This window comes from Vulpes lagopus, chromosome 8 (genome assembly GCF_018345385.1).
Source record: "Vulpes lagopus strain Blue_001 chromosome 8, ASM1834538v1, whole genome shotgun sequence".
Lineage (NCBI taxonomy): Eukaryota > Metazoa > Chordata > Mammalia > Carnivora > Canidae > Vulpes > Vulpes lagopus.
In genome coordinates, this window is record NC_054831.1 from 60730095 (window position 1) to 60755967 (window position 25873).

At 34.8% G+C, this 25873-nt stretch overlaps 1 protein-coding gene across 2 annotated transcripts in view; it reads left to right on the forward strand.

Moving 5' to 3' along the window:
* The first annotated feature begins 2041 nt into the window (after positions 1 to 2041).
* Positions 2042 to 25873, forward strand: part of MALRD1 (MAM and LDL receptor class A domain containing 1) — a 255513-nt gene continuing 231681 nt past the window's right edge. The window contains exons 1-4 of one of the 2 annotated variants that reach the window (XM_041768323.1): positions 2042 to 2088; positions 9504 to 9659; positions 13357 to 13467; positions 17405 to 17618. In XM_041768323.1, the coding sequence (XP_041624257.1) occupies positions 9591 to 9659; positions 13357 to 13467; positions 17405 to 17618 (394 nt within the window). In that variant the 5' untranslated portion in view covers positions 2042 to 2088; positions 9504 to 9590. Of the gene's footprint in view, positions 2089 to 9503; positions 9660 to 13356; positions 13468 to 17404; positions 17619 to 25873 lie in introns of those variants that run through there. The other variant, XR_005989641.1, reaches the window with a different exon arrangement.

Genomic DNA, 25873 nt, shown 5'->3' on the forward strand with positions numbered 1-25873 from the left:
CCATTTCTGATAGAAGGGTGTAGAAATCTCTAGCTATGATAGTGAATTCATCTGTTTTTTGCTTTTGTGGGTTCTGTTTTGTTTTTGCAATTCTGTTAGTTTTTGCCTCACATGGTTTGACACTCAGTTTTTAAACTCATGTACCTTAAGAATTATGTCTTCTTAGACTCTTTATCATTGTGTAATACTGTTCTTTATCCCTGATAACTTTCTTTACCTTTAAACCTGAAACAAATTTATCTGAAACAAATATAACTTTCATTTACAGTAATATGTGAATAAATTATTGCATTAATAATATTCATTTCTTTTCTTTTTTTTAAAAAAGATTTTATTTATTTATTCATGAGAGACACAGGCAGAGGGAGAAGCAGGCTCCATGCAGGGAGCCTGACGCAGGACTCCATCCCGGGACTCCAGGATCACACCTGGGCCGAAGGCGGCGCTGAACTGCTGAGCCACCCGGGCTGCCCAATAATATTCATTTATGATAAAGTATAATTTTAAAAATTATTTTTAAATTCTCAAAAATTTAAATTACTCTAATTAGTTTTGAAATGTAGGTCAAAAATTTTTATTAGAAGGGATTTATCTAGTGATTCTCAAAAACAAGTTTTGTACACGCACTTGATAAATATTTAATTAAGGACTTACCATATGCCAGACACTTTTTTGATCAAATACATTAACATTGTGTGAGTTATTAAAAATATATAATGAACAACTGATTACTGAACTCCTAAATGATTATTTCTGTAAAATTCTATGTGTATGTCTGTGTGTAAATAGTACCCTGGAATTACTCATTGAGTTTCTCAAATATATTTGACTAGAATTCCAACCCATACCTCTCTGAGCCAACTGTTTTTCTTTTTTTACTAGAATATGGTTCCTGTGTTCTACACAGTATGTGATAGAAAATGAGGTGTTGTAAAAACAAGTGTTAATTTTTTTTAATCTTATTTTCCACAGAGTGTTCATTTTGGGAAGACGAATTAAGCTTGAATGTCTGTTTTTCTAAGTATTCCTTTTGGATTAGCATCTTGATTTGGCAACTTGAATTATAGATACTATTTTAGTTGTTAGCATAAGTGGTTTTGAGCAGTGGGTCTCAAAACTTAGCATGCACCAGAATAAGCTGGAGAATTTGTTAAACACATTGCTGCGCTCTACTCCAGAGTTTTGATTTTATATGTTTGAGATAGGGCCCAAGATCTGGTGATTAAAATAAGTTTCCAGGTAATCCTAATGTGGCTGGTTCTGACATCATGCTTAGAGGACGACTAGTTTTGAATATAAAACATGGGGAGAAGGATCTAAGGGTGGTCATGATTTCACTTCACACTGAAGGAATTAGCACTGAAAATTATTCAGTTTTTGTTATCTTTGAAATAGTAGTGGTTATGATCCTAGCTTCTCATCTTTGTTACAAATATTGAGTGACAAACTATTATTAATACTCTAATTTAAATGTTACAATTTAAAGACTGATCTAAAAACCTCAAATACTTTATTTTATACATCTCAGAAACTCGTGGAGATTTTTTTTTCCCCCAGGATCTATTTTACGAAGAAAATACTCACTTCAGTGAGCTTTAAAAATTTTTGTTTTGAAATTAGAAAATAAACAAATACAACTACATTGTGTAATTTCTATGACTTTAAAATTTATCCATTTTTTTTTGTCTGTGTTTCTACTTGCCTCACAAAGTTTTTCTGCAGTGAATGTCATACAATATTAAAACAGGAACTGTGGGGGCTCCTAATTTAAAAAGTTGGCTTTGATACATTTGATATTGAATTCTGAGTAGGTAAAACCCCAGGTGGTTGTATAAAATTTCAGCAAATGTTGTTCATTACTTCATTTTTATTTCATGAGGCTAAAAAAGAGAAACCCAAAAGCACTCTGCTAAAATTTTAAGTCCTTTTTAAAAATCGAGATGCCTTGCACTTGTAAAGGAGAATTTTGATATAGAAAAGCAAGAATTCTGTAACACTTTTATTTAATTTTCAGCAACAGATTCAGGAAATACTTATCAAGTACCAATTGAATTTAAGCCACTTTACAAGATTTCCTGGATTCACAAGGTGATGTAGATAAATAAGTTAAAATGGTGCCTTGATATGTATAGAATCTACTGGGGAATAAAGGTTTATATTCAGTGAATTAAAATGTAATATGAAGAATACATTTAAAAAGTTATGTATAAATGCTATGAAATTCTTAGGAGGGGGTAATTTTGAATCAAGGGCTTTTGAGTCTAGGGCTCTAAGAGGGCTTGGAAATAAGTATATTTGAGATATGTTGTGGAGGATAAATCAAAGTTGTATAGAGGGCAGACCAAGAGCAGAGATTGTAAGTGTGCCCAGAGGAAGGGCAGATAAAAGGGAGACAGAGAAAAGAAAGTGCATGATGTATTCAGGTCATTACATGAACATTACAATAGGTATAAATCTGGGTGTCTGAGTAAAGTAATAGGTGAAAGTTGATGCTAGATATTTTTATAGACAGTTATTCCTTCAATCCTGATGAATTGAGGTTTTATCCGTAGAATAGGTGGTGAGCAAAGTATGGTCTGTGGGACGATTCTGGTCTGAAGTCTGTTTTTGTAAATATAGTTTTATGGGAGCATGGCTGTAACCATTCTTTTAAGCAGTCAGTCCATGGACGTGTTCACGCTACAAAGACAGAAGTTTAATAGTTGTAAGACACCTTATGGTGCATAAAACCTAAAATATTTATTATATGGGCTTCACAAAAAACTGACCCAGTTATGTTTCAGCGCAGTATAAAATGTCAGTCTGTGTACTATCAGTTACAAATACATGATAATATAAAGAGCTTGCACCAGAATGCAAATTAATTCACTGCTTCCTTTATCAGGAAAGCTGTGCTATGAAAAAAGCAATGTCAGCTGATCTAGACCATGTGTGTAGCGGATAGATTTATATCTTACTGAAGCTTTTTATTGTAACCTGATAGCATATAGTTTAGTTCAAGGGTCTTTGTATCAGTAAAGAGGTATTGAAGTTTTTTTTTTTTAAGATTCATTTATTTATTTTAGAGAGAGAGTATGTGTGAGCCAGGGGAGGGGGAGAGGTAGTGGGAGAGGGAGAAAGGGAATCTCAAGAGGAATATTGACTGAGCTTGGAGTCTGATGTGGGGCTCAATCCCAGGACCCTGAAATCATGACCTGAGCCTAAACCAAGAGTCAGATGCTTACCCTACTGAGCAACCCAGGTGCTCCTGTATTGAATATTGCTAAGCAGGATGGTGGGATCATTGTGTATTGAAAGGACCATAATGTCAAATATAACCTTTTTTTTTTTTTAAATCTCTTATTCTGTATCACTAAAGCATAGAATAGATGGCATGTATGGAATTTGGGAATCAGGGAGAACTGGCTTCAAACCTTGGGGTCTCAGCTAGTATGATTTGACACTCAAGAGGGAATATGCCTTTTTTCTTACCCTGTATTCTAAAAATCCCCCACAAGAGCCTCTATTTGGTCTGGCTTGCTTAAGAAGCCTACTACAGCAGTTGATAGATCAGGGATTTTGTCTGTCTCACACAGTAGAGTTGGTGGCTCTGGTAGGGGAGCAGTTAGTTTCCAAAAACAAGAATTGTACATTATAGATACTAGAGTAATGCTATGGAAACCATTAGAAAAACTGTACTATTGAGCACTTTGTATATTCTGCTACACATGAAGCTAATAAAGTTGGTGACAACTTTTAGTAGATCATATCTCATCAGGTATGCTAAAAAAGCCTATTGTATCATAATGAATGAAACGGTATTTTTCAGCCCAAAGAATAAGCCTGGAGAATACATCCCTGATGTTGTGTATATATAGGGTCAAAGGTCCGTTGACTCAACTCAAAAATATTTTGATTTGTCCATTCAAGCGTATTTTTTTCTTACTAATTAAAGTGAATACCCAGGAGATTCTCAAATAAGTCAGTATTTTATTTGCTTAATTTGTGTAGCATTAAGACTTTATTTATTTTTTAAAGACTTTATTTATTTATTCATGAGAGACAGAGAGAGAGAGAGAGAGAGAGAGAGAGAGAGAGAGAGAGAGAGGCAGAGATATAGGCAGAGGGAGAAACAAGCTCCATGCAGGAAGCCACATGTGGGACTTGATCCCAGGACTCTGGGATAGCACCCTGAGCCAAAGGCAGATGCTCAACCACTGAGCCACCCAGGCATCCCACGTCAAGACTTCAGAAACTGATTATCCTATGTGGCCTGGAGACTTTCTTTAAAATATCATGCTCTGGGACACCTGAGCACATACATCATGTACCCACAATTAATGCAGGTAATATTGGTGACCAACAATGTACTGCTACGCCCACACTATGTTCATAGTATGATGTAAAAACATGAATGCAATTTTCTTACTTGCATTTTAAAAGTCTATCTTTTTTTTTTTTTTAAAGATTTTTATTTATTTGAGAGGGAGAGTGCATGTGAGTGAGCATGAGTTGGGAGCAGAGGTAGAGAGAGAAGCAGGATCCCCCTGAGCAGGGAGCCAGATGTGGGGCTTGATCTCAGGACCCTGAGATCATGACTCGAGGTGAGGGCAGACACTTAACCAACTGAGCCACCCAGGTGCCCCTCTATCTCCTGATGTCTTTCCTTTTTCTTTTTCTTGAATATGTGGGATACTTCAAGAGTATATAATTTAAGGAATTGTTTTAGAAATTTATATTTATCTCTGTGTTTGAATTTTATAAAATTATTTTGATTTGTGAAAGTTAAACATTCATAGTTTTTCATTGTGTAGCTTCTGGGAAATCAAAACAGATTTCTCTAATTGAAAACTGTTGACTAGATGCCTTTATTGTTGCCAGAATTCAAACTTTCAGTCACTTAATTCCTCCATGGTCTCCAAGATCTGTGAGCTTTTGTTTTGTCTTTTCTTATGTTGCTTTTTGTCAACTTTTCACAAACAATTTTAGCTGAATCCACAGTTCTGTTACTCCTTTGATCTTTTTATTTCTACAAGTGTTCTGCTAATTTTAAACTCCTTTATTTTGTTTGTCAAGTAGTTTTTGAGGATTTATGAACCAGGTACTGCATTGGAAACAAAATAGGCATGGCCCCTACACACACAAACACACAAATACCCACATACTGTTGAATGTCTGGCATAGTGCGTGGTACATAGTAAGCAGTAAATAAATGGTATTTTGATTAAACGTGATACATATTTTCCTCCCATTCACTAATCATGATTCAGTGATTATTTTGATCATTGTTTTGGTATCTTTAATAAACAGAACTCCTTAATTTGAATACAGTCCATTTTTCAATATTTCCCCTTATGGTTAGTAATTTTTACATATCATTAAAACTTTCTCAATTCCACATCATGAAGATATTATTTCCTTATTGTAGAGAAGAAACTTTATTGTTTTACCTTCTCTAGTCCAGGTACAACCTGCCTGGAATTTATAATTTTTTAAAAGCTGTGAAATATGGCTAAGTGTTATTTTTTATCCCCCCCCCACACACACATTGCTACCTAATTTATTCAGTATACATTAAAAGGATTGTCTTTTCCGTCATTGCTCTGAAGAACCAAACTTTTCATAAATCATGTGTACAAGTGTGTGTAAATTGGTTTCAGGACTGTTCCATCTTTTTCCCTGGCCTGTTTGCCTGTCTAGTACCACTCTATCTTGATTATTCCACCTTTATAATGAATAGATATGTTAGAATAAATTCTCTTTGTTCTCCTTTACATTAGAGATCTGGCTCTTCTTATTCCTTTAGATTTCCATGTGAAGCTTAGAGTCTGTTTGTCAGTCTAGGAAAGAATATCTGTGGAAATTGAGCCAGATCTCAGTGAATCTATAAATCAGTAAATCAATTATATATCCACTTCTGTTAGGATCCTGGGATATTAGCATGCAAGGAACGAAGCTGGAAGTGCTTACTTATTGAGACATAATTTAAATTAATATAATAATCCTGCTTCTTAAAAATGATCTTAATTCATACACTCTGTGGTTTGTGGGACACTAAACTCTTTGTTCTATTAGCAGCAACTAATGACATAAACATAACCACAAATCACAACTAACATTTATTAAATATATAGGATGGGCCAAGTACCATTTTAGATGTTCCTTTATTTTACTTATAATTCTTAATGAGACCTTCTATGGACCATTTCATAAATGAAGAAATGAATATGTTCAGAGAGATTAACTAAGCTGCCTAATGTTGTCCACCTAGTAAATGGTGAGGCCAGAGGACAAACTCTATTGGATGCTTTGCTCACAATCATATTTCCAGGGCATGGGGCAGGCAAGACTGCAAAGAATGACAATAAATATGTGGGGACTGAATGTATACTTAGTCTTTTTCTCTATCCATTTGCTATTGACTCATAATTCTTTCCTCAAGAAAAATGATAAAATTTTCAAAATAAAAATGGTTTTAATAAATAGCAAAGTTACATTCTAGCATAATATTTAGGTGAGAAAGTGGTAAGAAGTCTAATGAATCAAAGTGGGCCAGAATGCCCAAACTGTGAGGAATCACCTCTTCATTTAGTACTTCAAAACACTATGTGTTACCCAGATGTCTTTAATGTTTTATTATTTCTTTTTTGAATTGATATTTAAGTAGGAGCATAAACTCTTTTATGGCAAGATTATGCTGATATTTAATTGTTTTCATCCTGAGTTTTCCTCTTTGATTTGGAGGTAAGGAGGAAAAAGACACACTTTAAAAAATTATCTACCAACTTATTAAAATATATTTAAATAAAACTGACATATATTTAACAGAGACTAGACTTGAACCTTGAAAGCCTTTTAGACCTGTAAGTAGAACCTCAGACCAGTTTCCTTTCTATTTTACATGCTTTAATTTTTTATACATATTTTTCCTTCTTTATGTGACTCTAAAACTATTTGGTTCTTAAGAGTCCATTTTACATACATGAAGATATGATTTTACTCACATGTAGAATCTGAAAACAAAGCTAATGCACAGAAATATAGACTCTTTTTTTTTTTTTAAGAGACTCTTAAATACAGAGAACAAACTGGTGGTTTCCTTAGGGGAAGTGGATAAGGGGGTTGGGGAAATAAATTAAGCGATACATACTCTGAACTTCCACTTATAAAGTAATTAAGTCACAAAGGCAAAAAGTTCAGCATAGGGAATAATGTCAGTAATGTAATAATATATGATCGCAGATGGTGACTACACTTTCTGTGGTGAGCACTGAGTAATGTATAGAATTGTTAAATCAATATGTAGTATATCTGAAACTCATAACATTGTTGTCAATTATATGTCAATTAAAAATGTTAAAAAAATAAGCTGTCTAAAGGTGACCACATTATTGTTAAAAAAAAAAAAGCACACGATTAAGTTATTACCGATTAGACCTGGTAATTTCAGACTTTACCATAATATGTGCACATTCTACCAGCTGATACATGAATTTAAAATCAAAATGGTAGAGTACTTGTTTTGTTTCTTTTTTTCCCCTTCGCTTCTTTGACCCCATCAAATAACTTCTTTCACAGAAATGTCCCTGAATTTACAAAGCCTCAGTCATTCATACACATTAGGGGAATCCATAAAGTTCAAGGAACTTAAATAGAATGTATCTACCAACCCAAGAAAGCCAACTACAAAAAAATATTCATATAAAGCTCTTTACACATAGTTCCTAGGTTACCAGCTTCTGTGCAAAAAAAGAAAATGAAAAATTGTTTTATTATTTATTATTTGAAACTAACTTCAGGCCTGGGTTGAAACCTCCCTCAGGGGATCCTTGGGTGGCCCAGCGGTTTAGCGCCTGCCTTTGGCCCAGGGCGCGATCCTGGAGACCCAGAATCGAATCCCACGACAGGCTCCCAGTGCATGGAGCCTGCTTCTCCCTCTGCCTGTGTCTCTGCCTCTCTCTCTCTCTCACTGTGTGCCTATCATAAATAAATAAAAAAAAAAAAAAAAAGAAAAGAAAAAAAAGAAACCTCCCTCACACCTGAGTTGACCCCAAACAAATGTTAAATCATTGCAACCTACTCTTGTGCTCTGATGAAGAGGTCCCTAGGGCATGAAAGATTTCTTTAAAATGTTCTTAAGTAAACTCCTTTCCTCCTATGGCCTCTATTGGAAAAATAAGTGGGGAATCTGGGCAACCAGTGGCAGTGGATCCACCTCTTGATGGTGGCTATGGAAGCTTACATTAGCCAACCCTCATGTCCCACTCCTGGTCTGCCCTCTGAAGACATCTCTATAGACAGAGTCCCATCCTTAAATACTAGCAGGCAGGATCAGAGATTGGCCTAGCATCTCAAAGGTTATATCTCAGCCTGTTTTGGGAGGATGGCCAAGGCACTGGCTCCAAGCTTGGCTGTTGTCATGTTGCCAGTTCCTAGGTGACTCCAGTAGTGCCTGTCTGAGGGCCACCAGACCAAGGAAGGGGAAAGGATCAGTGGAGAGCATCAAACCCAAGAGCTACCAGTGCCCCCCAGATATGTGGGGGGTGACAGTACAAGCAGGATTAAAAGTGAGTGGTGTCCATGACGGGTGGGATGGAAGCCCAGGCAGCATGGAGCAAGGTGAGGGCAGAGAGTTAGAGGTCCTCTCCTTAGGGAGTAGAGGAGGAAATCCTTTTCCAAGTTTCCAAAAGGTACTCTGATTCTGACAGTCAAACATCCAACCTATTAAGTACTGTTTTCTAAAAAGGTAAACCACAACAGCATAAAAAGAAGATTCCCACAGTGCTAGCTCTTTATCTTTTCTTAGAAAAAAGACTCAAGCAAAAATAATCTTATTGCTCCAAACACTGGTTTTCTAGGAGATAACTGATACATCAAGGAGCTGAGAATTCTAAAAGAAGGAAATGATAGAGGCAGGGAATGTCCAGGGGCAAGAAGGCTTTGAGAAAGGTGGTGAGTGGTCTTAGTACCACAGGGTCAGACAGCAGAGGGAATGTAGGGCAGATGCCCCTGCCATCTCTGCTGTCATTTGCTCTGGGACCACTGCTGGCAGTGCCATGAAGGAGAACAGGGCCCTGTTGAGAGTCACATCTCCACCAGTATTGGGCACATTTCTCCTCTAGCTGCAGATAAGATATCTCTTAAGTAAAAATTGAATACACTCCCTCAGAAAGGCAGCCATGGGAATCAAACCATGTCTGGGTGGAAGGAAAGGATTCCCACTCTTCTGTCCCAATGCCCCTGGGATGACATGAGGCTAAGGACTGCGACCTTATTTCCCAGTCTCCAGAAATGGGTCTCATGGAGCCAGTCTTGAGAGAACGGACTGTGGCATCCTCCTGGCTAGGGAAAAGAGGCAGGAGAATAGTTATTTCTGCTGAAGATTCTGAGTCATCATTATGCTGTAAAACATCATTATACTTTTAGGAAAACCTATGGAACAATAAAATATGGTCAGTGTTGAACTATATATGTTATGATCTTCTTCTCTTTTTAATCTGAGAAATACCTTGTACTTTCCCCAGAAATACTACAGATGGCTGGTACCTGTATGCTGATAGTTCAAATGGAAAATTTGGTGACATGGCTGATATATTGACTCCTGTTATTTCATGCATGGGACCAAAATGTACCCTGGTGTTCTGGACTCAGAGAATGGTGTTACAGTTGGCTCTCTCCAGGTACTACTTAGGCAATTGCACTTTCTACATTTTCCCTATAAAATTCATATTGTTCAATTTAGTGTTATTAAAATGTAGTCTGCTAATAGATGAGAATGGGTAATTATCAACACCTAACTAGTTTCAATATGGTATGATTGAAAAAACAGCTTTAGCAGAATTGGACTTGAATGGCCAGTGGAACATTTTTACTAATCACTTTATGGTTAGTAGTTTTATTCTGAGGTTACAGCTTTTGTGTAGTGCAGTTTTATACTTGAGATGTTTCATGTAGGTTTCAGTGTCCATGTTCAAATGGATCACACATACTTTGGTGATCTTTGAAGGTCCATTCTTCCTGTTGATGGGACTGCTGCTACATTTTCCAGTTGTCTTTTGAAAATTGTTTGTTTAAAAACAATAAACTATTTTGGAATTATTGTTTAAACTATTTCAAATTGTTCCAAGAATCTCACAAACTCTGATATAACATTCAGTCAGAGTTCCTATTTTTTTGCCTGTTGTCCCGGTACCATCTTTTATAGAAAATATTCCATATAGGATCATGTATCATACCTACTCATTTCTTTCTGGTGTCTTTAAAACTGGACTAATTCCTTAATCTTCTCTAGATTTTTATGATTTGGATATTTTAAAATATTATCATCTAAACCAGTATGTAGAATCCACTCAGTTTTGAACACACACATGCATATTTTCTATAAACACATATATTATACATATATATACATATATATATATATGTATACATACAGACATTGGTGTTGTAATAGCACCAATATTCTGTTCCTTTTACTGCATCCCATGGTGGTATATGATATCTATAGGTCTTATTACTTTTATTCCATTTGTTATCAATAAATATTTTGTGAAGAGATATTTTGATAGTATATAAAATCCTGTTCTCAAGTCAATTTTACTTGCTAGTTTTTGTTTCCTTTAGTATTTTTCACTGGAATGAATTTTACTATGATGATAGCTTAATTGTTATTTCAAACTCAATTATTCTGTTTACATTTGTTGATTGGTTTTCTGTTATAAAAAATAGCGTTGCCACCACCAACAAAATTACCTCTCCATTTATTGATTTACATCAGTTGGGTTCATGGATCCTTTTTGTATTCAATTTTTTATTGTCAATTATAATTATTATTAGTTAATTGTGTCTTAAATTGCCCCAGATTTGCTCATAGGAGACCCTTTAAGCTGACTTCTGTATCTTTAACAATCCCATCAATTTTTGAGCCTTTTCTTGCTTTCTGTCCAAGATGTCCCAGATTCATTTTTACCTTGTGTTATCCCTGGAGTTAACTTTATCCAGGGTTCCTGGTTTCTTTTAGAAGACCAAGTTATACAGGCAAAACAGAGAGAGGTTCTAGAGTCTCAGTACAGGTCCCTAGATCCTGTTCTCTCATATTGGACATGCCTTATATAATATATGGGGTTTTAAGTAATATGTATAGATGCATCATTTACACAGAACAAGCCAGCTCAGTTGTCAAACATCTCCATTTGTACTATTTCATACCCTATGTAGCATTTTCCAGGAAGCCATGTCTGAAAGATCAATCCCAAAATTCTACAGTTGTTTCCCATGAGAAGTTTCAGACCAGGAATATCTTGCTAAATACAGGCATAGCAAAGCGTTCTCCCCCCTTATCAAACACCATTAATTATTAGCGAAGATGTCTATATAAAGCATATTTGCAAAGAGATTACAGGTAGGTCACCTACCCGCCCCCCCGCCCCCAGAGAAACAGATTGCAGGCCAGCTGCTCAACCACTTTTTCCCCTGTACCTTGATTATAATTTTATTATTATGTGCTTTGTCTCCTCATTTTATTACTGTCTTATTCTAAGTTTTTCCTGGCTCTATTAAATATTTATTTTTACAAACAAGTTATAGATAAACATAGTTCCCAAATGCTGTTTTTTTTTTTTTTTTTTTTTTTTTACTTGGAAATACATTAAATTCACTTACTAGTTTTAGGAAATTATCTTCTTTATTGTGAGACTCCTTACCAATAGTGGTTTAAAAGTATATTTGTATTATAAGTATGTGTGCATGTTTGATAATCTAAAAACATCCAATAGTCTTATGGATTAAAGTTATAGTTTATCATTTGTTTTACATTGGCTTTTTTTTGGCAAATATTCAATACAGCTTACTATAGGATTTTCATCAGAAAAAGAGAATTATTTAACTGGCACATTTTGTGGTTAAGATTAATTCTTTTTTCAGGTACAATTTTGTATTACTGGGTAAAAAATTAGAAAATATTATTGAAATGTTATAAGTAATTATTTATCAAATACTTAAAATGGTAATGTATGTGATCCTTATTTTTGTGCATGAACACATTTTCCTTAGCCATTTATATGTAGAATGGTATTCATACAAAGATCTATTTCCCATGCTTTTTAAAAGTTATATATTTAGAAATATATTAGAAATTATATATTTTTAGAAATTATATATTTTTTACTTTGATACAAGCAGGTTATTTTAACTTAAATTATAAAGACTAAAACCATGGTGATATTTTTGTTAGCTTCATATTACCTAGGGATTCTAAAGGGTCTAGAAACTCTACTTCTATAAAATTAATAGTTTGAATGTTAATTATGCTCCAATAAAATAGCTCTTTGAATTTAATTGAAAATAGATAATAAAACCATTAAAAGTTACCTTCACTTTGCAAAGTCAAAACCTTCACGAACCCTTTAGCAGAACGATTCTTTGGGTTGTATACATTGTATTTTTAAAATGTAGTGCTGTGAAATAATTAAGTAAGCCATCTAAGTCAGTTACTTTAAAGTGTAGAATTGTTCTGCTATTCCTTATTCTCTTCAGTTACCCTCTCGTTGGTTCAGTTTGTAGCATTCTAAAAGGAGAGCCAGATTAATTTGTCTGCTGAGACTAATCAGAATTTCTCTTTAGAATAAGGTTATAGTACTGAGAATTTGAGGTTTCAAGGCTCTCTGGTAGAAGCATCTTAACTATCACAGTGTGAGTCAGTGCCCACTCAGACCACCGAGGAGTGCTGTTAAAACCAAATGGGCTCCCATTGTAATACCACTGTCTCCACTGAACCTAGAAGGATGAGGAAAGAAAGTCATCCTCAGAAAAATGTTTTAGGCAGTAATAAGTGCTTTCTATTCAACTCCATGAATATTATTGAATATGTAAAATTTCAGTTGTTACTTCTGTCATTTTTTTTTAAGCTAATGTAGTTAAGAGTTAATTAAATGATGCCTAGACCTGTTGGACTTGACTGGCAGATTCTCAAGTACACCTCTATTACACAAAGCTTGTGAGGTATCCTGGAGATACACTGCTGTATAGAAAACAAAGGTATCTCATGAAAACTGTCCCTACTTTTCTCTAAGGGACTTCATGTTGATATTAAAATGTTTTTAAGGGCAGCCCCGGCGGTGCAGCCGTTTAGCACTGCCTGCAGCCCAGGGTGTGATCCTGGAGACCTGGGATCGAGTCCCACATCAGGATTCCTGCATGGAGCCTGCTTCTCCCTCTGCCTGTGTCTCTGCCTCTCTCTCGCTCTCTCTGAATGAATAAATAAATAAATCTTTAAAAAAATAAATAAAATGTTTTTAAAAATCACTGGGCAAGTTCTGAATGTTTAAAATTTATCAAGATCAAATATTTTAACATCTCTTACTTGATTTATCCCTATAGGTACTCAGCAAGAAAGACAATGTTACTTCTAAATTGTGGGCTCAAATAGGACAGCAAGGTACATGGTGGAAGAAAGTAGAAGTGTTTTTAGGTGTTCAATCACATATACAGGTTTGTAATCCAAACAGTTGGGTGATGAGGGAGTTTTGTTGCTTTTTCCCCTCTAATCCTACTTTATTTCCTCCACTCATAGTCTTCTGGTCCTCCCATTCCCTTCCTAATGTGTTATATGAATGCCAACACTCCATGGAGCATTTCCATAAGGAATTCAGTTCTAGATGTTCTAATTTCTCCCAACTAGACAACCATATTCTAGGAATATGTCATTTTAATGCCAACCATGCTCCACTTCACAATCAGCCTCCCTCATAGAAAGAACACCTCCCTTGATTTTACAGACATATTCTTGGAGACTGTGGATTAATTATGTTAATTTATTTCAAAACTAATTAAAAGACAGACTTTTATTTATTTATTTATTTATTTATTTATTTATTTTTTAAAGACAGACTTTTAAAAGCACATTATGTGGTTAAACCTTACTAGAGGTAATAGATTTACCTAATTCAAAAATATTTGGGGAGGCACCAAATTGTGTGCCGCTGTATTTGTTTTTGTGTATATTACAATAATATTAGGAGGATAAGACTTATACATATCTAACAATTTAAAATAAGAAGAATTAGTACATAGATTAAAATGCTTACATTGAAAATAATTACATGCCAAGGTAATTGGTATGGCTTTTGTTTTTTATGGATTATCAGGAAAATAACTCATGGATGTGTGTGTGTGTGTATGTGTGTGTGTGTGTGTGTGTGTTTGGCATTTTCTTTGGAAAATGAGGGTTAATGATTAAAATTTTTAAGATTTGTATCAGGAGAAGGAGAATTCAGAATTCAGTTACCCATTTATACTGGGGAACATTTTCTTAGTCTTAATTGCTCAGGGCTTAATTTCGTGAATTTAGAACCATTTATATCTAGATAGAAGATATATCTTGACTAATTATTGCATTTCCAGTCCTCTGTATATGCAGAAATAGTAGCCAGTTCTACTGTAAATATTCAGTAACTATCTATAGTTATGTGCTGGATAGATCAGCCCCTCTCAATTCCAGTGGAAGCACGGGCTAGCTCCCTCTGCGTAAAGACATCAATACATGGAGCACCTGGGTGGCTCAGTGGTGATCCTCTGCCTTTGGCTCGTCATGAGCCCGGGGTCCTGGGATCGAGTCCAACATGAGGCTCCCTTGTGGGGAATCTGCTTCTCCCTCTGCCTGTTTCTGCCTCCCTGTGTGTCTCTCATGAATAAATAAAATCTTTAAAAAAATACATTGATATATCATTGTCCCTTATTTCTTGGAATAGTAGGTGTAATAAATTCCATATGTTTTTGGACTTCTCACTTGAGTCCAGTTTTCTTATGGGTCATTTGTAGATAATTTAGGAAATTGATAAATAAGTTCACCCTGAAGATGTAATTATTAGACTGATATTTCAAATTGAACAATATGAAATTTATTATTAACATGATTCCATCTGTTCAGTCTCTGAGATCTTTTAACTGAGGGTAGAAGAAACCTCAGCAAGAACGAGTAGGTTTTCCTGCTACCAGACATAGGCTTCTACCCCAGGCAGTGAATTCTTAACTATGTCTGTGCAAGTAGAATATTTGTATGGTAAAATTATGTTCAAAATAACATTAAGGGGGAATTTCATCAGGAGGAATCAATTATTAATTACTTAATTAATTTAGCCTTTCTGAAATTTACTTTTTCATATATTGAAATTTGAGTAAAGAGAACTCTTATTTGAATCTTAAAATCAGACACTAATGGCTTGTAAATATTTAATATTTTTTGTAATTCACTCATTCCTTCAATACAAACTTAATAAGCACCTACTATGTGCAAAGCTCATTACTATGTATTGGAGATAGAGTTGATGAGCCAGGCATACTGTCTGTGATTCTTCTATTTTCATAGTATCATTCCCTTTTACCTCAGAAAAAGGAATACCTCTATCCCTTGAGCATAAGATATTTTTAGGAATTATATGTGGAATCAGCACTGAGTAGTTTTCACTTTTATTTGGGAGCCCTCAAACTTAGAGTATTTAATTATTTTGCATGACTAGAGCAGACATGTACATAGAACTTAGTAAGTGCTAAGTACTATTCTATGAATTTGAAATACTTACTCCTTAGTTTTGATAGTAATTATTTGATAATTATCCCCCTTTTAAAGATCAGAATACAGAAAGACCAGTATATTAAGGAACTTGCTCTCGTTGCATACTACAAAATGGCATAGATGGACTTTAAGCCTAGACAGTTCATCTACAAGTCCATAATCCAAACACTGTGCCATATTGTTTCTCAGATTTTCCAAAATAATTGATCCTGCTTTTATTCCACTGAAAAACATATAATTATACTTTTAAAAAAGTGTAATCACATTCAGTACTAAAGCCCATGGAATCGTAACCAAGATTTTATGGAGCGTTGGGATATAAGCAATGATTTGATCGTTTGGACATGGCAGGTACCTGAGAGTACATCTATAGGATTGCACATAGACAAAGTAATAAGGAAACACTTATTATCTAATTTCCTTTTCACACAACATTGTATCATGTGTTTAAATGTTTAGATACATCCAGAAAATAGAGTACACTTTGCAGTTTATCAGTGTTTCCTTATAAGAACATTGTAGTCCTTACTCTGTCTAGTTTTACTTCATAATGACTTGCAACCTCTCACTCAATCAAATTTATTGGTCTTACCAGCATATCTCTTATGAAGAACATCTTATGTAAATTTGCTATGTTAATTTACATAAAAATTGCATTTTTGTTTTGGTTTTCATAATTTGAGAGGCATGATTTTCAATTATTCCATTATCTCATCTTAAAAGGAAAACACATAGGTTTTCAAACAGTCACATAAAAGCATAATACATCTTAAGGAAAAAATTGTAATTCTTTCAAGAAAAAAGTTTAGATTTGGTCAAAAGGTGTTTGGGAGCTTGAACAATACATATTTGTATAAAATCACTGAAGTAAATCTGTATTCCTTGTTAACTCCTTTCGAATTGTTCTAAATTTAATTTAAAATGTATTAAGGAGGGCACGTGATGTGATGAACACTGGGTATTATACACAGCTGATGAATTATTGGAATACTACATCTGAAACTAATGATGTACTATATGTGTTGGCTAATTGAATTTAAATAAAAATATTTCTTATGTTAATACACAAATACAGATGGCATGCAGAAAATTAATAGAAACATTCTGAATTAATTTCACTTAGAAATTTAAAACTAAACAATTTATGACTTCTGGTGTTCTGTAAAACAGTGTTATTTGTTCTTCCATGCATTGGTAATGTTACAAATTGAAGATGAAATTTGTAAACATTTTAACAACTCTTGTTATTACTTTTAATTATTTATCATTTTTTTGGAGTCCATGTAAGTGGGATTTCACTGAAAAACAGGACACGTAGGAGAATATTGTTCATACATACTTTAGTTAAAGGGAAATTAAAATAATTTTAACTCCAAAGATGTGGGTAATTTAAAAAACCTCATGGAATTGAGGTTCAATATCTTCACTTTCACATGGTTGGGGTGGACAGACCTGAGGAGTGGCAAAAAAATTGGCCAAAAAAAAGGATGTACTTGCATCTTCTTCCTCTTAGTATCAGCCAGTTGGCCTCCTTCCTCCCATAGGAGATGAGGCTCTAAGTAGTGAAGTGGGACTGTTTTGGATGAGAGAGCTACAGACGCAGCATTGGTAGGTTGGTGGCTCCTGCCGGTTTTCTATGCCACCTGCCCTAAAAATCTAGACAAGAGGCAGTAGTGTTGCCACTCCCACATCTGTTGGATGACCCTCAAACATCTTGGGTCATTTCATTTTGGGAATATTTTTATTAAATTCAAACCTTATGCCATATATTTAATGTTTGCCTCAAATTTTGAATTCTTGGATGTTTCAACTGAAATTGGATTTCTTTCTTTCTTTCCTTCCGTTTTTTTAAAGATTGTCTTTAGGGCAAAGTGTGGTATCAGTTACATGGGAGATGTAGCAGTGGATGATATTTCCTTTCAAGATTGTTCCCCTCTACTTATCTCAGACAGAAAGTGTACTGCTCAAGAATTCAGGTGTGCAAACAAGCATTGCATTGTGAAGGATAAGCTGTGTGATTTTGTGAATGATTGTGCTGATAATTCAGATGAGACTGCTTTCATTTGCAGTAAGTGGAAGTTTTCTATTTCCTTACTTTTGCCTTTGTTTCCTACAACCTTACACTGCATGTGGTGTGTTAATTGCTGAAGCATACAAAGTATGTATAGCTCAGCAGCCAAGGCAGGTAAGATAATTTACCTATTTAAATACATTTCTTTCTTTCTCTCAGTACTTAACTTTAGAACTGTAATTCATTTAAAACTTGGTGTCTTGGTGTGTGTGAGATAATTGGCAATAAATTGGAAAACAGGTGTCTTCAAAGACAAACAGAAGAAAACAAGTATTTTTCATATGAAAGAAAGTTTTGGAAAAAAATACAAGCAAAACATCTACCATAGCCAATTCATGCAGGGTTAATAGGTTTCTATGCTTGGTGCATTTTAGAGATTTATCATTCCTTTGTGTAAATTATGAGATGTGCTAAATGTTAAAAAAAATACCTGGATAATCTATTAAACAAGGTCATCTTCTAAAGGAAATACATATCAGCTGATATGCGATATTATTATAGGAGATCAACTCATAATAAACAGCGCGATTAAAATATCCTTAGCTAAATGGGCCATATATGCTAGTTTGTGTAAGTCTGTAAATTGTGCAGCACAGTCCAGTTATTACCTCATTTCATGGCAAATGAGATGAATACAGATTGTTGAAATGAAGGTTGACAAATTATTCCACTTACCAGAAATAATTTCTGAGCAAGAATATTTTAGTCTGAGCTGCTGTTGTTGTTGAACCAAGTCTGGAATATCAAGCATGTCTTCAGTAAAATAAGAGCTCTCATTTGTATAGAACTTTTAACTTTCAAAGTCCTCTAATCTACTACTGTATGCTTGATCTTCACAGAAACCCTGAGGGGTTAGGGGGACAGACACTCTTGGTGTATATTATACTGATGAAGCTGCCAACAGAAGTGGTTACAATTTTGTCAAAGTTCTTAAGACTGGTGTTTTCAGAGTTGGTCCTAGAAACAAGGACTTTATGATTTCCTGCTTTGTTGAAGCTACTATACCACCTCTGTGTATAACTGAATTTTAAAATATAAAAAAAGTTACAGATGTAGAAATTCTATTTATATCCAGTAACTGTCCCTTCAGTTGCAGATTATTTTTTTACAGTATCTGTTATTAGCACATGTGAACCAAGCAAAAATATTCGGCTGATCTTGAATTCTGAATTAATATTTACCTTTACCTTATAAATGTTTTCTGCTGCATGTTTAGTTACTTTCTACATTAAATGATTTTATAGTTTCTTCATTGCCATTTTCACTTCAGTATCACAAATCTATTAGGTTATCAGTCAAATAGAGCAGATATTATGATTTTGAATTTTATTTTTTATGTAAAAATAGATAAAATTTTCCCAGATAAAATTCAATGCAATTGTTCAGCATTGAAAGTGTCGATTTATTTATGATTAAATTTTCCTGCAGTTCTTTGTATTTAGGTTCTAAGTTTGTAACTATTTCTAGAAATGCTTTGTCTGTATTTAGGAAAGGATTTAGGAAAGAATTTAGGAAAGGATACTGATGTGGTAAGAGAGTCTGTAATGTATGGGAACTTACTGTCTTAGTAGTTCCTTCTTCTGGAGAATAGTTGACACACCATGTTACATTAATTGCTGGCGTACAACATCATGATTCAGCAGCTCTGTACATAATGCTATGCTCACCACAAGTGTAGCTCCCATCTGTCACCATACAATGCAATTACATTACCATTGACTATAGTCCCTATGCTGTATTTGTCATCCCCATGACTTATTTAGTCCCTATGGCAAACCTGTGTCTCCCACTCCCCTTCTTCATTTTACTCATCCTCCATTCCCTTACACTCCAGCAACCATCAGTTTCTCAGTATTTATGGGTTTGATTCTGCTTTTTGTTTGTTTATTCATTTGTTTTGTTTAGTTTAGTTTTTTTTTTTTTTTTTTTTTTTTTTTTTTTTTTTTTTAGATTCCACATATAAATCATGTGGTATTTGTCTTGCTCTTACTTACTTCACTTAGCATAATACTGGTGGTTCTTTTGTATGAAAAAATTGTAAAAGTAATCTTAAAATTTTGGAAGGAAAGTTGCACCAGAACATGCTTTTTGGTGAACTGATTACTAAATCACTCTTAAGTTTTGAGTGGGGTTTCTCATATCAGTAATACTGAAGCAAGAAAGCTGAATTACTTCCAGATATATAGAAAAAACACAACTTTTCAGCTTGTTAGAACAAATAACAACATGACACTAGACCTTAAAAAGAAACCCACATTTTGATAGTGGTTCACATGCATGAGTATGATTTTTTAAATAGCATTGCTTATTTTTATTATGTATTTTTAAAAATTTACGTATGTTTCCATTCTATAATTTTAAATGTTTTAATTATAGAATTGTTAACATATGGTCTATGAATTTATTATCCTGTATATATTCTTAAACTTTGATGCTCTAAATAGATCAAGAAGAATAGGAAGCTGAAAAAATCTTAAAAATTACCGTAGCAACTGATTTCAGAAATTTGAGTGGCAATCAATAAAAAATTTAACCTTAACTTCCATAGTGCTTGGGGTTTTTGTTCTTTAATTTTTTGAGAATTCTAAATAAAGACTGATTTAATATCATGATTCTAAGAAAACCTTCTGAAATATCATTAGGTAGAAATACACCATGGAGGAATAACAGAGAGAATTTAAAATTCCTTTTAAAGAAATGGACTGTCTCTGATAGAAAATGAGAAAATAATCTTTTCTAAAATTGAAATACCTGCTGCTTTAATTTTCCACAGATTGGTATAGACTCTGAAAACAAAATCTGGCAGAAAAATTAAAATATTATTTTTGAATTTATTATATAAGTAATATGTCTAAAATATGAAGCACAGTCAACAGGAAAATGATATGTATGTCTGATAACTCTAAAATCCTATTTGAACGTATCTTTGCCAATGATATACAGGCTTCTTTGGAAAGCAACCATATTTTTTGTTTCACCATATATTCTAATTATCATATTTATTGTTCATACACAATTAAGAATGTCTCAGGCATACTGAAAATAATTTAATTCTATACCATGATTAGTAAGGATGGTAGATATTTAGTCAACATAATTAGTAAGTAATGGGCAAATGTAACCCTGTATTTACCATCTGCAGATATCTATTCTTTTGAAACATACATAGAATATTTACCAAAAAAGAGATATTATATTATTAAACAGTAAGGAAATGTCAATAATTTAAAATGGATTAAAGTGACACATTATGTCTTTTTAATTAGGCTGGAAATCCATTAGAAAACAAAAGCTGGAAAATACCTATTAGGTTAGGAGAAACGCACTTTTAATAACCTATGCCCACCCCTCCAAAAGAATTACAATAAAACTAGAAAATATTTTAAATAAATAATAACAAAAACAATGCATAAAAAGCTTGTGAGATTTAGCTAAGTGAGTGCTTAGAGAAAAATTTATGTCCCAAATAAATATCCTAAATTTATACCCTAAATAAAAGACTTCCATTAGAAACTAATTAGCTAATAGTGCAAATTATTGGAATAGAATATAGATATAAGACAGGGTTTGGAAAGACATAAAATTTTAAAACCCTGTCAAAAATGATCACAGGAGGTAGAGAAAACAGAGCAAATAAATTTAACACATATTTATTAAGAAATTACATATTAAGCAATGTTGGAGACACCTAGTATACATCAGTAAATGAGACAGACAAAAATGTTTTTTCTCATATTCTAGATTAGATTTAATCACAAAATCTCTCCCCACCGGCCCCGTTTCCACCTACCCCCTTTGTCTATAGAGTTTGTTAAAAGGTGACAAGCGCTATGAGAAAATACAGAGTAAGCTGAGGGAGACCATAAATGGAGAGAGGGCAAATCACAATATTAAGAAGCATGGTAGGGATCCCTGGGTGGCGCAGTGGTTTAGCGCCTGCCTTTGGCCCAGGGCGCGATCCTGGAGACCCGGGATCGAATCCCACGTCGGGCTCCCGGTGCATGGAGCCTGCTTCTCCCTCTGCCTGTGTCTCTGCCTCTCTCTCTCTCTGTCTCTCACTGTATGCCTATCATAAATAAATAAAATAAGAAAAAAATTTAAGAAGCATGGTAAGAACAGGCCAGGAGGAAAGATATTTAGCAAATCCTTGGATGAGGTCTGGGACCTAGCCAACACTTGTTATTTATTTTACTTCTTATAATTATTTTTAAAATAGCTTAACCATCCTAGTGTGTTATAGAATGGAGAATCACATTGTGGTTTTGATTTGCCATTCCCTATTGACAAATAATGTTAAGCATCTTTTCTTGCACTTGCTATCTGTTTGTATACTTTTTAGGAGAAATGTCTATGGAAATCCTTTCCCCATCTCTTTAGTGGATGGTTTGTCTTTTGTTGTTGAGTTATAGGAGTTTTTTATATATTTTAGATCTGAAAAGCTCTTATCAAATATATGACTTGCAAATATATTTTTCTCATTCTGTAGGTTGTCATTTTTATTTTACTTTTGGTAGACCTTTTTTTTTTTTTAATTTTATGTATTTATTTATGAGAGAGACAGAGAGGTAGAGACATAGACAGAGAGAGAAGCAGGCTCTCTCCCCGGGACCCAGGATCACATCCAGGGCCAAAGGCAGACTCAACCACTGAGCCACCCAGGCATCCCAATAGACTGTATTTAAACGGAGTTTCAGGTTCACAGGAAATCAGAGCTCCCATACACCTACAACCTTGCCTACCATCAGTTTCCCCCAACAGAGTGGTGATTTGTTACAGTCAATGACCCTACTTGGATGTGTAGTCATTCTTCACAGACCATAGTTTATTTAAGGTTCCCTTTCAGTGAAAGGACATTTGATAAACAATATAGCATGCTCTTTTACTCATTTACTAAATAGTCTTACTTGAGTCATTAAAAATATTGTAAAGCACATTTTTCCTACTGAATAAAATATTCCTCAAAATATCAGGTTTTAGAAATATTAGTGTGCAATTTAGCATTGTTAAAAATATATCTAAACTCAGCTACTCAAATCTGGGCCCATGTGTAAACAGCTTTTAGAATTCAGTAACCAGGGCAGCCTGGGTGGCTCAGCGGTTTAGCACCACCTTCAGCCCAGAGCCTGATCCTAGAAACCTGGGATCGAGTCCCATGTCGGGCTCCCTGCCTGGAGCCTGCTTCTCCCTCTGCCTGTGTCTCTGCCTCTCTCTCTCGGTGTTTCTCATGAATAAATAAATAAAATATTTTAAAAACAAAGAACTCAGTAACCACCCCAGAATTATAAACTGCATTTTAACAACATCCTCCAGTGACTCATGCGTGCATTAAAATTTGAGAAACACTAATCAAAACAATACAAAATTCTGAAAACATTGTCTGGTGAAAGGACAGCTCTTATTTTATTCTTTATTTCCTTAATGGCACATGCACTCATATCAGGCTTTCAATCATTGGCAATAGTTAATTTTTAAATTAAAAGAAAATCGTTCTACATATATTTTCTTGAATTGTTTAATTAATACAGTTATATTGAAGTCAAGGTTTAGTGGGTATGCATATTTGATTACCAGACATAATTTTTTGGATGTATTAAGAAAAAATTTTAAGTGAACATTTATTCGTGCAGCAATATTTATTCAACATCTATTATGTACCAGCATTTGTTCTAATTATTTGGATATAGTGAACAATGTAGACAAATTTCCTGCTTTCAAGGATCTTTCATTGTGGTTGGTGGTGGTGCAAAGTGACACAAACATAAATAAAATAAGTGAAATGACACAATATATCTCATAATTGGTAAGTGCTCTAGCAAAATGTAATAATGAAAAGTAGGAAAGAAAATATTTGGAATGGTGGCTCTAGTTTTTTTTTTTTTTTCCCAGTCATATCTTTGTTTTTTTTTTGTTTTTGTTTTTGTTTTTTTTAATTAACTTTTATTGGTGTTTAATTTACCAACATACAGAAAAACACCCAGTGCTCATCCCGTCAAGTGTCCACCTCAGTGCCCGTCACCCATTTCCCTCCAACACCCGCCCTCCTCCCCTTCCACCACCCCTAGTTCGTTTCCCCGAGTTAGGAGTCTTTATGTTCTGTCTCCCTTCCTGATATTTCCCAACATTTCTTTTCCCTTCCTTTATATTCCCTTTCACTATTATTCATATTCCCCAAATGAATGAGAACATACACTGTTTGTCCTTCTCCGATTGACTTATTTCACTCAGCATAATACCCTCCAGTTCCATCCACGTTGAAGCAAATGGTGGGTATTTGTCGTTTCTAATTGCTGAGTAATATTCCATTGTATACATAAACCACATCTTCTTTATCCATTCATCTTTCGATGGACACCGAGGCTCCTTCCACAGTTTGGCTATTGTGGCCATTGCTGATAGAAACATCGGGGTGCAGGTGTCCCGACGTTTCATTGCATCTGAATCTTTGGGGTAAATCCCCAACAGTGCAATTGCTGGGTCGTAGGGCAGGTCTATTTTTAACTCTTTGAGGAACCTCCACACAGTTTTCCAGAGTGGCTGCACCAGTTCACATTCCCACCAACAGTGTAAGAGGGTTCCCTTTTCTCCGCATCCTCTCCAACATTTGTTGTTTCCTGCCTTGTTAATTTTCCCCATTCTCACTGGTGTGAGGTGGTATCTCATTGTGGTTTTGATTTGTATTTCCCTGATGGCAAGTGATGCAGAGCATTTTCTCATGTGCATGTTGGCCATGTCCATGTCTTCCTCTGTGAGATTTCTCTTCATGTCTTTTGCCCATTTCATGATTGGATTGTTTGTTTCTTTGGTGTTGAGTTTAATAAGTTCTTTATAGATTTTGGAAACTAGCCCTTTATCTGATATGTCATTTGCAAATATCTTCTCCCATTCTGTAGGTTGTCTTTTAGTTTTGTTGACTGTATCCTTTGCTGTGCAAAAGCTTCTTATCTTGATGAAGTCCCAATAGTTCATTTTTGCTTTTGTTTCTTTTGCCTTCGTGGATGTATCTTGCAAGAAGTTACTGTGGCCAAGTTCAAAAAGGGTGTTGCCTGTGTTCTCCTCTAGGATTTTGATGGAATCTTGTCTCACATTTAGATCTCTCATCCATTTTGAGTTTATCTTTGTGTATGGTGAAAGAGAGTGGTCCAGTTTCATTCTTCTGCATGTGGATGTCCAATTTTCCCAGCACCATTTATTGAAGAGACTGTCTTTCTTCCAATGGATAGTCTTTCCTCCTTTATCGAATATTAGATGGCCGTACATTTCAGGGTCCACTTCTGGGTTCTCTATTCTGTTCCATTGATCTATGTGTCTGTTTTTGTGCCAGTACCACACTGTCTTGATGACCACAGCTTTGTAATACAACCTGAAATCTGGCATTGTGATGCCCCCAGCTAAGGTTTTCTTTTTTAAAATTCCCCTGGCTATTCGGGGTCTTTTCTGATTCCACACAAATCTTAAAATAATTTGTTCTAACTCTCTGAAGAAAGTCCATGGTATTTTGATAGGGATTGCATTAAACGTATAAATTGCCCTGGGTAACATTGACATTTTTACAATATTAATTCTGCCAATCCATGAGCATGGAATATTTTTCCATCTCTTTGTGTCTTCCTCAATTTCTTTCAGAAGTGTTCTATAGTTTTTAGGGTATAGATCTTTTACCTCTTTGGTTAGGTTTATTCCTAGGTATCTTATGCTTTTGGGTGCGATTGTAAATGGGATTGACTCCTTAATTTCTCTTTCTTCAGTCTCATTGTTAGTGTATAGAAATGCCATTGATTTCTGGGCATTGATTTTGTATCCTGCCACGCTACCAAATTGCTGTATGAGTTCTAGCAATCTGGGGGTGGAGGCTTTTGGGTTTTCTATGTAGAGTATCATGTCATCGGCGAAGAGGGAGAGTTTGACTTCTTCTTTGCCAATTTGAATGCCTTTAATGTCTTTTTGTTGTCTGATTGCTGAGGCGAGGACTTCCAGAACTATGTTGAACAGCAGTGGTGAGAGTGGACATCCCTGTCTTGTTCCTGATCTTAGGGGAAAGGCTCCCAGTGCTTCCCCATTGAGAATGATATTTGCTGTGGGCTTTTCGTAGATGGCTTTTAAGATGTCGAGGAAAGTTCCCTCTATCCCAACACTCTGAAGGGTTTTGATCAGGAATGGATGCTGTATTTTGTCAAATGCTTTCTCTGCATCTAATGAGAGTATCATATGGTTCTTGGTTTTTCTCTTGCTGATATGATGAATCACATTGATGG